At 66.0% G+C, this 10,941-nt stretch overlaps 1 protein-coding gene across 2 annotated transcripts in view; it reads right to left on the reverse strand.

Annotated features, from left to right (window-relative positions):
• The window catches only part of LOC122387071 (tyrosine-protein phosphatase non-receptor type 23-like), a 27,643-nt gene continuing 16,702 nt past the window's right edge, over positions 1 to 10,941 (reverse strand). For both annotated transcript variants that reach the window (XM_043376898.1, XM_043376897.1), the window contains 14 exons: positions 10,923 to 10,941; positions 10,532 to 10,666; positions 9,742 to 10,032; positions 9,171 to 9,320; positions 8,444 to 8,656; positions 5,403 to 8,180; positions 4,939 to 5,070; positions 4,357 to 4,611; positions 4,047 to 4,151; positions 2,867 to 3,148; positions 2,532 to 2,750; positions 2,095 to 2,353; positions 1,629 to 1,811; positions 1 to 1,328 (listed from right to left, as the gene is read on the reverse strand). The exon at positions 10,923 to 10,941 is cut by the window's right edge and continues 32 nt beyond it. In XM_043376898.1, the coding sequence (XP_043232833.1) occupies positions 1,081 to 1,328; positions 1,629 to 1,811; positions 2,095 to 2,353; positions 2,532 to 2,750; positions 2,867 to 3,148; positions 4,047 to 4,151; positions 4,357 to 4,611; positions 4,939 to 5,070; positions 5,403 to 8,180; positions 8,444 to 8,656; positions 9,171 to 9,320; positions 9,742 to 10,032; positions 10,532 to 10,666; positions 10,923 to 10,941 (5,269 nt within the window). In that variant the 3' untranslated portion in view covers positions 1 to 1,080. The remainder of the gene's footprint in view (positions 1,329 to 1,628; positions 1,812 to 2,094; positions 2,354 to 2,531; positions 2,751 to 2,866; positions 3,149 to 4,046; positions 4,152 to 4,356; positions 4,612 to 4,938; positions 5,071 to 5,402; positions 8,181 to 8,443; positions 8,657 to 9,170; positions 9,321 to 9,741; positions 10,033 to 10,531; positions 10,667 to 10,922) is intronic.

The following is a 10,941-nucleotide window of genomic DNA, read 5'->3' on the forward strand; positions in this document are numbered from 1 at the left end:
CATATCCATAAATACATTGTATTTCATAATAGCATACAATTTAAAAGCTGAATTGGCAGGATATATGTTCAAAACGCTTTGCGAATTTTCGCCACGCCTAATCATTGAATAACCGCTGGAATATCCCTGTCTGAGATACATGCGCGCCACAGCCGCCGGTGACAGCGGCTGGCGTCGGCCGCACGGCAGAGCCGCGGTCTGACCACAGCCGGTGACTGACACCGCGAACGCGTCCGGTCCGCGGCCGCCGGCGAACAACCGAGCGCCGCGGACCAGCGGCCAGTCCAGTACACCAGCCGCCAGTCCAGTACACCAGCCGCCGGACCAGCGGCCGGTCTAGTACACCAGCTGCCGCCGCCGTCCCTCCCCGACAGAGCCGTCCTCGAACACATACGGATACGCGGGCTCTGAGCGCTCCTCGCAGAGACCGAGTGAGACACAATTACATATATAAACAGCACGGCTGGCGGACGGCGAATCAGCGTGACAGGCGAGCACGGACCACAGCGGCCGCCCGCTCTCAGCTGGGCGCCGCAGCGGCCCGCTGGCTCTCCGCTGACACGCAGCAGTCGTGCAGGGGCGCTCCGCGGTACAGTGCGAGACATGATAGACAGACAGGTTACGATCGGTGCAGCCCTATACTGAGCGTGTCGAGTACACTGTCTGAACTGAATATCGAGCTTCTGCTGCCGGCAGCGCGGGGTCCGTCTCCGCGCCGCCGTACCGACCGACCGGGCCGGCACACCGGCCGGGCCGCCCGCCGCGCCAGCGGTCCGCGCACCAAAGGCAGGTCCGCAGACCGGCTCAGTATCGCCTGGGGCCGGCGCCGGCCAGACAATCACCAGAAGATCGAGCTCGGCACCAAGGGAGATCAGGCCGATCGCGATCCAGCTCCAATAGATAGGTAACAATGTCCGGTTCACGAGGGTCGGGCGTCCAGCCACCGCTCACTCGGGTAGCGGGCGTGCCGCCCTGCCCTTCACTGGGCGGCGCGGCCCGTGCAGAACAGTTCTGCCGCCACACACTACCCGTCTCCAGCCCACAGTTTGCCGTGAGCTCCTTCGCTGCCGTCGCCCCTCATCAGTGCTTCTTCAGGGACCAGAGCGGGTCTAGCTGGCTCAGCGGGTCGGCGGCGTCGGCGGGGGCGGGGGCGGGGGCGGGGGCGGCCGGTTCGGTGGGCGGGTCCAGCTGGAAGGTGGCCGGGTCCAGACAGGCGGCCAGCGGTCCGCTCAGCGCCGGCGCAGAGCTCGGCCGGCTGCCGGCGCCCGGCGCGGCGGCGGCGGCGGCCGGCAGGGAGGCCGTCGAGCCGCCCGGAGCCGCCGCACCGCCTGCCGGCCGGAAAACACGGAACGTCATTGAGCAGGCAGACAAATGAAATACACTATGGGTACACATACCTATATAGACCACTTTAACAGCTCATAGCTAATCAAAAGCCATTGCTAAGAAGAACTTTTAGTTAGGGCATGCTTTCAGCGCCTTACATTTATAACATATTAACAAAATAGAATACGTTCATGCTCCTCAGCAGTAAAGCGCGCTGCCGTTCCCGGACAGACTGCCGAGCCTGTCGGACCGCCCGCCGCCGCCCCGCTCAGTGGGCTGACGCGGACAGACCCGCCCCGTACCGTGGGCAGCCGGCGCCGGCGCCGGCGCCGGGGTGCCGCCGGCGCTCAGCGCGCCCAGTCGCGCCTGCAGCTCGCCCACGGAGCGCGCCGACGCCAGAAAATCCTCGGACGGGTGCCGGCTGTGACCCGAGTGGGCCGGGCCGGGCGGCTGCTCGAACGACGCGCGGCTCGTCAGGATACCGCCTGGGGGGGGGGGGGGGGGGCGAGAGGCCGGTCAGTATCGCCTGGACAGGACAGCGACCGGACGGGGCAGCTGGAGACGCCTCGGTGACGACCAAACCTGGCGCACGGAAGCTAATAATCACATTTACTATGTTCCCCAGAAACTGTTCAACCAGGGCATGTATTCCAAACAACCCCATACCTGGTTTGACCCATTACACAGATAACCTCATGACCCAGATGCCCGGTTAATGGGTGAGATTCAGACACAGGCTCCCCGGGCCGACCCGGCCGCGCCTCTCACGTTTCATGAGCACGTCCTGAGCGGCGTAGAGGACGGCCTGGTAGGCGAACAGCAGGTGCTGTTTGTCCTGCAGGCAGTTTCGGCGCGCCGTGTTCAGCAGGCGCGCCACCGCCAGCGGCTCCAGCAGGCCGCGGCCGGCGTTGATCTCCGCCATGGCGGCTGCCAGCAGGCAGAACACGCCCGAGCGGCCCACGCCGCCCGAGCAGTGCACCACCAGCGGACGCAGCAGCGAGCGCTGCTGCTGGTGGTAGTGCAGCACCTGAGCCACAGGGGACGGCGGTTAGCGGGCCTCCACAGGACGGGAGGGAGCTGACAGCCGCCTCTGTAACCAGTCATTATATACCATCAGCTTCCAAATTATCCAATGCCCGGTCAAGCTAGCCACTCAGTGACCGGACCATACCCCAGTCCCCGACCCCCCCTCAGCCGGCCCCCACCTCAGCCACGAACTGGACGAGCGGCGCCGGGCTGGCGGGCAGCGCGGCGCGCGGCCACCCGCCAAACTGCAGGTGGATCACCACGCGCGACATCTTGGTCTCGGCGTGCAGCACCGAGATGATGCGCTCCACCCGCCCGTTGGCCGGCGACTGCGACTGCAGGGTCAGCTGCAGCGGGCCGCGCTGCACGGCCACTCCGCGCTCCGTGGGCCAGTAAACCTGCGGCGGCGGACACAGACGACATCAGGTCTGATCAGAGCGCACAGACGGGAGCACAGCTAGTCGCGGCCACACCGCTCCCCGCTCCGTCCCGCTCCGTCCCGCCCAGCGCCCACCTGTCCGTCGAGCTCGCTGTCAGGCAGCAGGCAGACCACCAGCTCCACCTGGTGGTGCCACACCATGCACCAGAAGTCGGTCTGCGTCACGGCCAGCGGCGCCTGGGTGACCAGCAGCGGCGGACTGCCGGCGCTCAGCTCCGGCAGACGGCTGGCGTTGATGTAGTCGTCGCGCACCAGCGGCACCGCCACCAGGCTGCTGTCGAACGGCAACACGTCCTGGAACCGGTTCTTCATCGGGTAGCAGCGCGCCACGGAGATCTTCAGCGAGCGGCCGTCCGCCTGCCGCCGCGCGGGGGGGGGGGGGGTGTCGGTCAGGGGCTCAGCGGCGGAGGTAGGGCGGGCGGGCTGTGAGCTGACTCAAGGCGGAAGGTGCCGACAGGTAGCGTAGGAGCTTCAGCCGCCGACTTAGGCGTACGCTCTAAGAAGCAGCTAGACTGAGACATAGCAAACCAGCCTGATTAATTGCAATTTTGTATATACGATGAAAGTACATGATTGCCTTGTCACTTAAACCACGCATCACTGACGTAAAGGCGTGGTTCAAATCGAGTTGTTGCTACGATAAGTTCCGATCTCACAGTAGTGCCGTGCGCAACTGCATGACGTTCTATGCCTGCCTAGGTAGGTAGAAGTCAGTGTGTTATTTGCACAAGCGTACGGCACAATGAAGAACTGCACAGTGTGCGGTGGGGATGGCGGGAAATGTACAGGAAAACCCCCAGTTCCGGGCGCCAAGCACACAGCTACCCCGACAGGCCCGGCTGAAATCACGGGGACCGATCTCACACCGGGGGACGGTGAATCTACGGTCTACGTCCTGGAATCTCCCACTCACAGCAGCATCCGCCGTATCCGAGGTCTGAAAACGTCCTTTGTTACCATATGCAGTGCGTTTGAACCGTATCAGTACCACACGAGCCTTTTGGAAGGGCGACTTCGGACGGAGATCTAGCAGGGAAACACACTATTCTGATACGAGCACCGTTTCACTGATCCATAGCTGTAATGACAATATGATGAAATGCTGATGCTATTGGATTATCTTTGCTAGGTCTTAATTAGATGACCTTATAAAAGACCAGAATATCATGTTCATACTCTGTCTCCGTATACTATTTTGAGTCGCCGCTGCAGATGTGCCACAGCCGCGTCCAGCCTGGTCTACAACCTCACTCACCTCCTGCTGGTCCATCAGCTCCTTCCACTTGCTGTCCAGCGGCGTCGGACCGTTCAGCGACTTCTTGGTGAGGCTGGCCACCAGCTTATCCATCCGCTCCACCTCCTACACGGAAACGGTCGGGTCAGCGGCCGAACGCGCGGGCTTACCATGACTAAAGGGATAACTCCAACCAGGCACAGCTCATCAACTAGCCATCAAGCACTCCAGTCATGTACATGTGGATTGTAGGCTCCACCATTCAGACCTCGTAAACAATCAGCGGCACAGAGCAGTGACAATGCAGCATCCCGGGCCGGTCGTGACGGACCTGCACGAAGGCCTGCAGTCTGTCGGCGTCCGTGTACGGGTCGCCGCCGGCCGACAGTTTGCGCCGCTCCCGGTCGGCCTGCTGGCGGCGCTCTCTCTCGGCCTCGGAGGTGACCACGCGCGGCTGCAGGGCGGCCGGCCCGGGCGGCGGCGGCGCGCCCACGGAAGGTCCGCCCGCCGACAGCAGGTCCACGCCCGAGCCGGGCCCGGCGGCCGCCGGAGCGGGCGCCGAGACCGGCTGACCGGCCACCGGAGCCTGCGCAGACGGCACAGACCACTGAGAAACAGCACCAGTGAAACAACACCGAGACACTCAGCAGGGTCGACGGAACACCGCGCGGTGGCACAGAGTCACAGAGCACGGCTGGCGGTCAGCAGCGAACTACTGCCGGCACACCGTCAATGAACCGCCGGCGCGTACACCCTGCCCAGCCACGCTACTCACACTACGAACGCACCAGCTGAATGTAACCCAGGTTACACCGGCGTTCAAGGGGCACCCTCAGCACCAGACGCCGCCGCCCCGCCTCCGCCGGCGCTGGCGGGCTGTGTTAGCGCCCCCGGGACGGAAGCGCCGCGTTACCTGCACGCCGGTCGAGGCCGGCCGGAGCGTCTGCAGCGCCGCCGGCAGGGCCGGTGTGGGAGTGGGTGCGAGTGCAGGGGCCGACAGGTCGAGTCCGGCCAGCAGCTGCGCGTTCTGGGACACCAGGTCCGCCTGCCGAGCCACACCCAGACCGGGCCACAATGACGGCGCGGCCCGCTACTGGCGCACGGCCGGGCCGAGCCACACACAAACGTCGGCTCACCGGGCGCCGTGAGACAGCAGAGTCGGAAAAACTACACACCGATAGAAGAGCACACGGAAAACAGGCACGGAAGAGCACAAAGCAGGCGTAAAACGATAACAATCGTTACAGAAGGGTACAAATCGGTGCAGATCAAACTGAAAAAGTGCATAAATCCAGCTCATGTAATAATTAAGCCAATGCCGTGAGAGCCATCCGTAAGTAACGTCACCTTGGCTCAGCGATGTCATAAGTGGCTCACCTTGGCCTGCTGCTGCTGCTGCTGCTGCTGCTGCTGCTGGGGCGGCTGCTGTTGTTGTTGCTGCTGCTGCTGCTGCTGCTGGGGCGGCTGCTGTTGTTGCTGCTGCTGCTGCTGCTGCCCGGGCTGCACCGCGGCAGTCGGCTGGATGTACTGGGCCGTGTTGAGAGCGGGCGCCGACACGCTGCTCTGAGCCGGCAGGAGCTGCGGCTGCTGCGGCTGTTGGGTCAGGCTCTGCGCCGCAGCCGGGTGCCGCTGCGGCGGCTGCTGGGGCTGCTGGGGCTGCAGCGGCTGCTGCTGCGGCTGGTGCGGCTGCTGCTGGGGCCGCGGTGACGGCTGCTGCTGACCGGCCACCGGGTAGTACTGGTGTGGTGGACTCTGCTTGGCGGCCGGATAGTGTTGCTGCTGCTGGCCGGATCCCGGGAAATGCTGCTGCTGAACAGCTCCAGGATACTGCTGCTGCGGCTGCTGCTGCCCAGCGCTAGCTCCAGGATACTGCTGCTGCGGCTGCTGCTGCCCAGCGCTAGCTCCAGGATACTGCTGCGGCTGCTGCTGCCCAGCACTGACTCCAGGATACTGCTGCTGCTGCCCAGCACTGACTCCAGGATACTGCTGCTGCCCAACGCTAGCTCCAGGGTACTGCTGCTGCTGCTGCTGCCCAGTGCTAACTCCTGGATGCTGCTGCTGCCCAGCACTGACTCCCGGATACTGCTGCTGCCCAGCACTGACTCCCGGATACTGCTGCTGCCCAGCACTGACTCCCGGATACTGCTGCTGCCCAGCACTGACTCCAGGATACTGCTGCTGCCCAACGCTAGCTCCAGGGTACTGCTGCTGCTGCTGCTGCTGCTGCCCAGCGCTAACTCCTGGATGCTGCTGCTGCTGCTGCTGCGGTTGCTGCCCAGCATTGGCTCCAGGCTGCTGCTGGACACCAGGCTGCTGCTGCTGCTGCTGCTGCTGCTGCTGTTGTCCAGTGGCCGGGTATGGCCACTGCCCGGCAGCTGGGTACTGCGGCTGAGGGTGCTGGTACTGCTGCTGCGAGTACCCGTACCCGGGGTGCTGCTGGTGCCCGGCTGCCTGCGGCGGCTGCTGGCCACCGTACCCTCCGGGGGACGGCGACTGACCCGGCCCCATCGGCTGCCGCTGTGCCCCGCCGGCCGGCTGGGTGGCGCCGTACGGGCTCTGAGAGGCCGGCGCGCCTTCGTACGGGGCCGGCGCGCCGCTGTACGGGGCCTGGCCGGCCGGCGCGCCTCCGTACGGGGCCGGCGCGCCGCTGTACGGGGCCGGCGCGCTGGACGTGGCCGCCGACAGCGGAGTCTGAGCCTGCTGGGCGCCGGGGTAGGCTGCCGGCTGCTGGTGGCCGGCGCCGGACGCGCCCGGTCCGTAGGCTGCGTACTGGCCGGCCTGCGGTGGGGCGGCGGGCCGCGGCGGGGTGCCGGCTGGCGCGTACCCGGTGGCCAGCGCGTACGGCGCGATGCCCGACGGTCGGATGGCCGTCTGCGCCCCGCCCGAGGCTGTCAGACGCGGCGGCGTGTAGAAGGGCGCCGCCGGCCCGGAGGTGGCCGCCTGGCCCGAGCCGGTGCCCGCCGCCGCCGACGAGAGCACGCTGTGCGAGTGGGTGGCGCCCGTCTGCGCGTAAGAGGCGATCGGGCGACGCGCGCAGGCGTTGTCCACCTGCAGCCGGCTGTCACCCACGGGCCGCGAGAACGTCTGGTAGGGCGTCCAGGAGGTGTAGCCGCCGCCGCCGTAGTAGGACAGGTACGGGTCGTTGATGTAGCCTGCTCCCGTGGACGGCACTGGCGCGGCGGTGGCGCCGGACGAGGCCGGAGTCGGCTGCCCAGGAGGGTTCTGCGGGCCGGGCGGCCGCGAAAAGACGGGGCTGGGAGACGGTGACGGGCCCGCAATGCCGTTTGGTACGCCCGGTCCCGCCTGGGCCTCATGTTGGTAGCCTCCAGAGGGACCTGCCTGACTCTGAGGATAGCCTCCCGCCGGGCCAGTCTGGCTCTGAGGATGATAGCCTCCCGCCGGGCCCGTCTGGCTCAGAGGATAGCCTCCAGGGGGGCCCGTCTGGCTCTGAGGATAGCCTCCAGCCGCCGCCGCCTGGCTCTGAGGATGATAGCCTCCAGCCGCCGCCGCCTGGCTCTGAGGATGATAGCCTCCAGGCGGACCTCCTTGGCTCTGGTGAGGGTAGCCGCCCGTCCCCTGGCCCTGAGACGGCGGGTAGCCGGCCGCAGCCTGACTCTGAGCCCCGGGGTAGCCGGCGCTGGGCGGGGCGGGCCCGTGGACCGGCGGGTACCCGCCGCTCTGAGTCGCCGCCGGCTGGCCGTACCCGGCCCGCTGCCGGTCGGCGCCGTCCGCCGCCCGGTGGCCGGCTGTCATGTACTGGGCCATCTGCGCGGCGTACCCACCAGACTCGGGACCGCGGGCAGCCGCCGCCGCCGGCGCCGGAGCCGGCGAGGGGGCGCTCATGTACTGGGCCATCTGGGCCGCATAGCCGGGCGCGGAGGGCGCCACGGAGCCGGCGGCGGCGCCGCGGCAGCCCGGCTCGCTCTGCTCCGAGCCCAGCGGCGAGGGGCGCTGCCGCGGCGGCGTCTCGCCGGCCCGGTAGCCGGCCGCCAGGTAGTCGCGCAGCCGCGGACCGCCGGCCGGCGCGCTGGGGGCGCTGGCCGGCGTCGGACCCGACCCGGCGCCGGCGGACGAGGCCGGCAGCGCCGACGAGCGCTCCTCCTGCTGCACCTTACAGACGCTGCGCGCGCGGGTCAGCAGCTTGCTGACGCTCTCCTGGGTAACGAGAGACAGAAGGGGGTGAGAACGGGCCCAGCCCATTGCCCAGCTTCAGGCCTGAATAAAGTAACGAAAAGCACGTCCATGTATGGGTGTACGTACACTGTAGTCTACAAATCGCCGTTTCGAGTCAGCTATTGTAAGTTCATACAAAATTAGACCAAGGGTTGTTCGCCAAACTGTTTCAAGCCGCGGTGATGGTCCCTATACCCCCGCCCCATCCCCCGGTCCCGCACCCGCCCGCGGCGCCCACAGCTGACCTGCAGTTTGGTGTAGAACTGGACGCCCTGGTCGCCCTTCTGGAGCAGCTCGTCCAGCGCGCGGTGCGACGTCAGCAGGTCGGCCACGCGCGCCTCGCGCTGCGCCACCAGGTCGGCCACCAGCTGCCGGGTGGGCGCGTACGCCGCGTTGGCCTCGGTCAGCGCGCGCAGGATGTTCTCCTGGGCGGTCAGGTTCTGTTCGATCACCGCCGCCTGGCGAACAGAGGCGCCGGCGTCAGCGGCTGGTACCGCTATACACAGCCGGCGTCAGCGGCTGGTGCAGCTATACACAGCCGGCGTCAGCGGCTGGCGCAGCTATACACAGCCGGCGTCAGCGGCTGGTGCAGCTATACACAGCCGGCGTCAGCGGCTGGTGCAGCTATACACAGCCGGCGTCAGCGGCTGGTGCAGCTATACACAGCCGGCGTCAGCGGCTGGTACCGCTATACACAGCCGGCGTCAGCGGCAGCTGATACAAATCTAACATAAAAAACAAAAAGGCTGCCCATAAGAAAACGGACCGAAAAGCGCCACATATTGAGTGGTGAAAAGGAAGGAATATTATGGACTCCCTCCCTGCTTTCTGCCTCCTTACCCCACCCCAAACCCCGCCCCGCCGCTCGACGCCCGTTCTCCAGGCGGCACCAATGGCCCCCTGGCCGTCCGCCGTCCCGCCGGCTGAGCCGCGGCGCCCATCGCCCCCTCTCCGTCTGCCGGCCGTCCCGACCTGTTTACGGTGTTTGTCCAGCTCGCGCTCGATGAAGGCGCCCACGTCGTCACCGGCGCGCGTCACCACGCGGCGCGTGATGTCGTCACCGTGGACGGCGTCCCGCAGGTGACTGGTCAGCATGGAGCGCTGCCGGCGCATCTGCTCCACCTGGTGCCGCCGGGCAGGGGCACACCGTCAGAGGGGGGAGGGGCACACCGTCAGAGGGGGGAGGGGCACACGGTCAGAGGGGGGAGGGGCACACGGTCAGAGGGGGACACAGTCAGAGGGGACGGGACGGGCAGAGGGGACCATCAGAGGGGACCATCAGAGGGCGTACCCCTTCGCTGCAGTTGGACACTCGCCACAGAGGCGCATTTAAGGGTCTGAAGACGCACTCATATGACTGTTTCAGCCACCATGCCAAGAACGGCTACCATGTGATTGCGTTTTCTTTTTCTTTCCTTCGAAATATGCCGTATGCTGGAGTTGGGCAGAGGCCGTAAGTTAGGACTGGCGATTTGATGGCGCCTGTATCGGTTACCTCGGTCCTCTACCGATGAGTTCCCACCGTCTCTCCCGGCTCTCTGACCTTGTCCACGATCCGCTGGAGCTCGCCGATGGCGGCGGCCGCCTCGGGCCGCTGCACCACGGGCAGCACGGAGGGCAGCTGCGCCTCCAGCGCCTCCAGCGGTCCGCTGAGCAGCGTCAGGTGCGGCAGGTGCGCCGAGATGGCGCGCTGCAGCGCTGTGTCCGACTCGGCCGCGTGCCGGTGCGCGTCCCGGTACTTGGCGAACTCGCGGCGCAGTTCGGCCGTGATCATGGACGGCGGACAGCGGCCGCCCAGCGCCGCCGCGTGCTCCTTGGCCCGCTCCTCCTCCTCCTGTCCGCGCAGCGGCGCCCCGGTCACAGTCAGACAGGACGGCGTCCCGGTCACAGTCAGACAGAGGCGCCCCGGTCACAATCAGACAGCGGCGCCCCGGTCACAATCAGACAGCGGCGCCCCGGTCACAATCAGACAGCGGCGCCCCGGTCACAATCAGACAGCGGCGCCCCGGTCACAATCAGACAGCGGCGCCCCGGTCACAGTCAGACAGCGGCGCCCCGGTCACAGTCAGACAGACCTTCAGTGGAAAGATAGAGGCAAGCTGCATAATGCAAAATGAGCATTTAGCGGAGGATATTCGGCAGCACAGGACAAATTAAGGTCCAAAGATCTTGACATGTTTTTGGCGGCTAGTGGGGTGCTTAAACAAGCAGCACCTGAAACATACCGTGACTAAAGAAGAAGAAAAACAATACCAGCGTGTCGACAAAGGTTCCCACCCAGCCATTAGTGGCGGCGCTCGTCAGTGGCGCCGTGTGCGGCGGTGCGTGCCTACCTTAAGGAGGGTCTCCAGCTCGTCGAGGCTGTCCTGCAGGTCCACGGAGAGGCTGGCCAGCCGCGACATGGCCTCGGACAGCTGGCCGACAGCGCCGGGACGCGCGTGCAGCGAGGCCACGCAGTCGACCAGCTCCTGCCAGAGCGCCAGCCGACAATTAGCGGCAGCGGTCAGGCGCGGCTGCCGTCCACAGGCCGGCAGGGTGGGAGAACGGCCTCCCCAATTGCCGTGCAAAGACAAAAACTTCTATGTGAGGTCGGAGTCTGACCTCAAATACTAGTTTTTGCCTTTGCACGGCAGTCGACATGTCATAAGGCAACAAAAACGGTGTCGTTCACAGAACAATCTCGTGTCCATTAAAGTTCCCCAAGCCGGTTGCTACCGTCCATACCTGCGGAAGCTGGATGTTT

The sequence above is a fragment of the Amphibalanus amphitrite genome, unplaced genomic scaffold (assembly GCF_019059575.1).
Source record: "Amphibalanus amphitrite isolate SeventyFive unplaced genomic scaffold, NRLGWU_Aamphi_draft 000272F_arrow, whole genome shotgun sequence".
Lineage (NCBI taxonomy): Eukaryota > Metazoa > Arthropoda > Thecostraca > Balanomorpha > Balanidae > Amphibalanus > Amphibalanus amphitrite.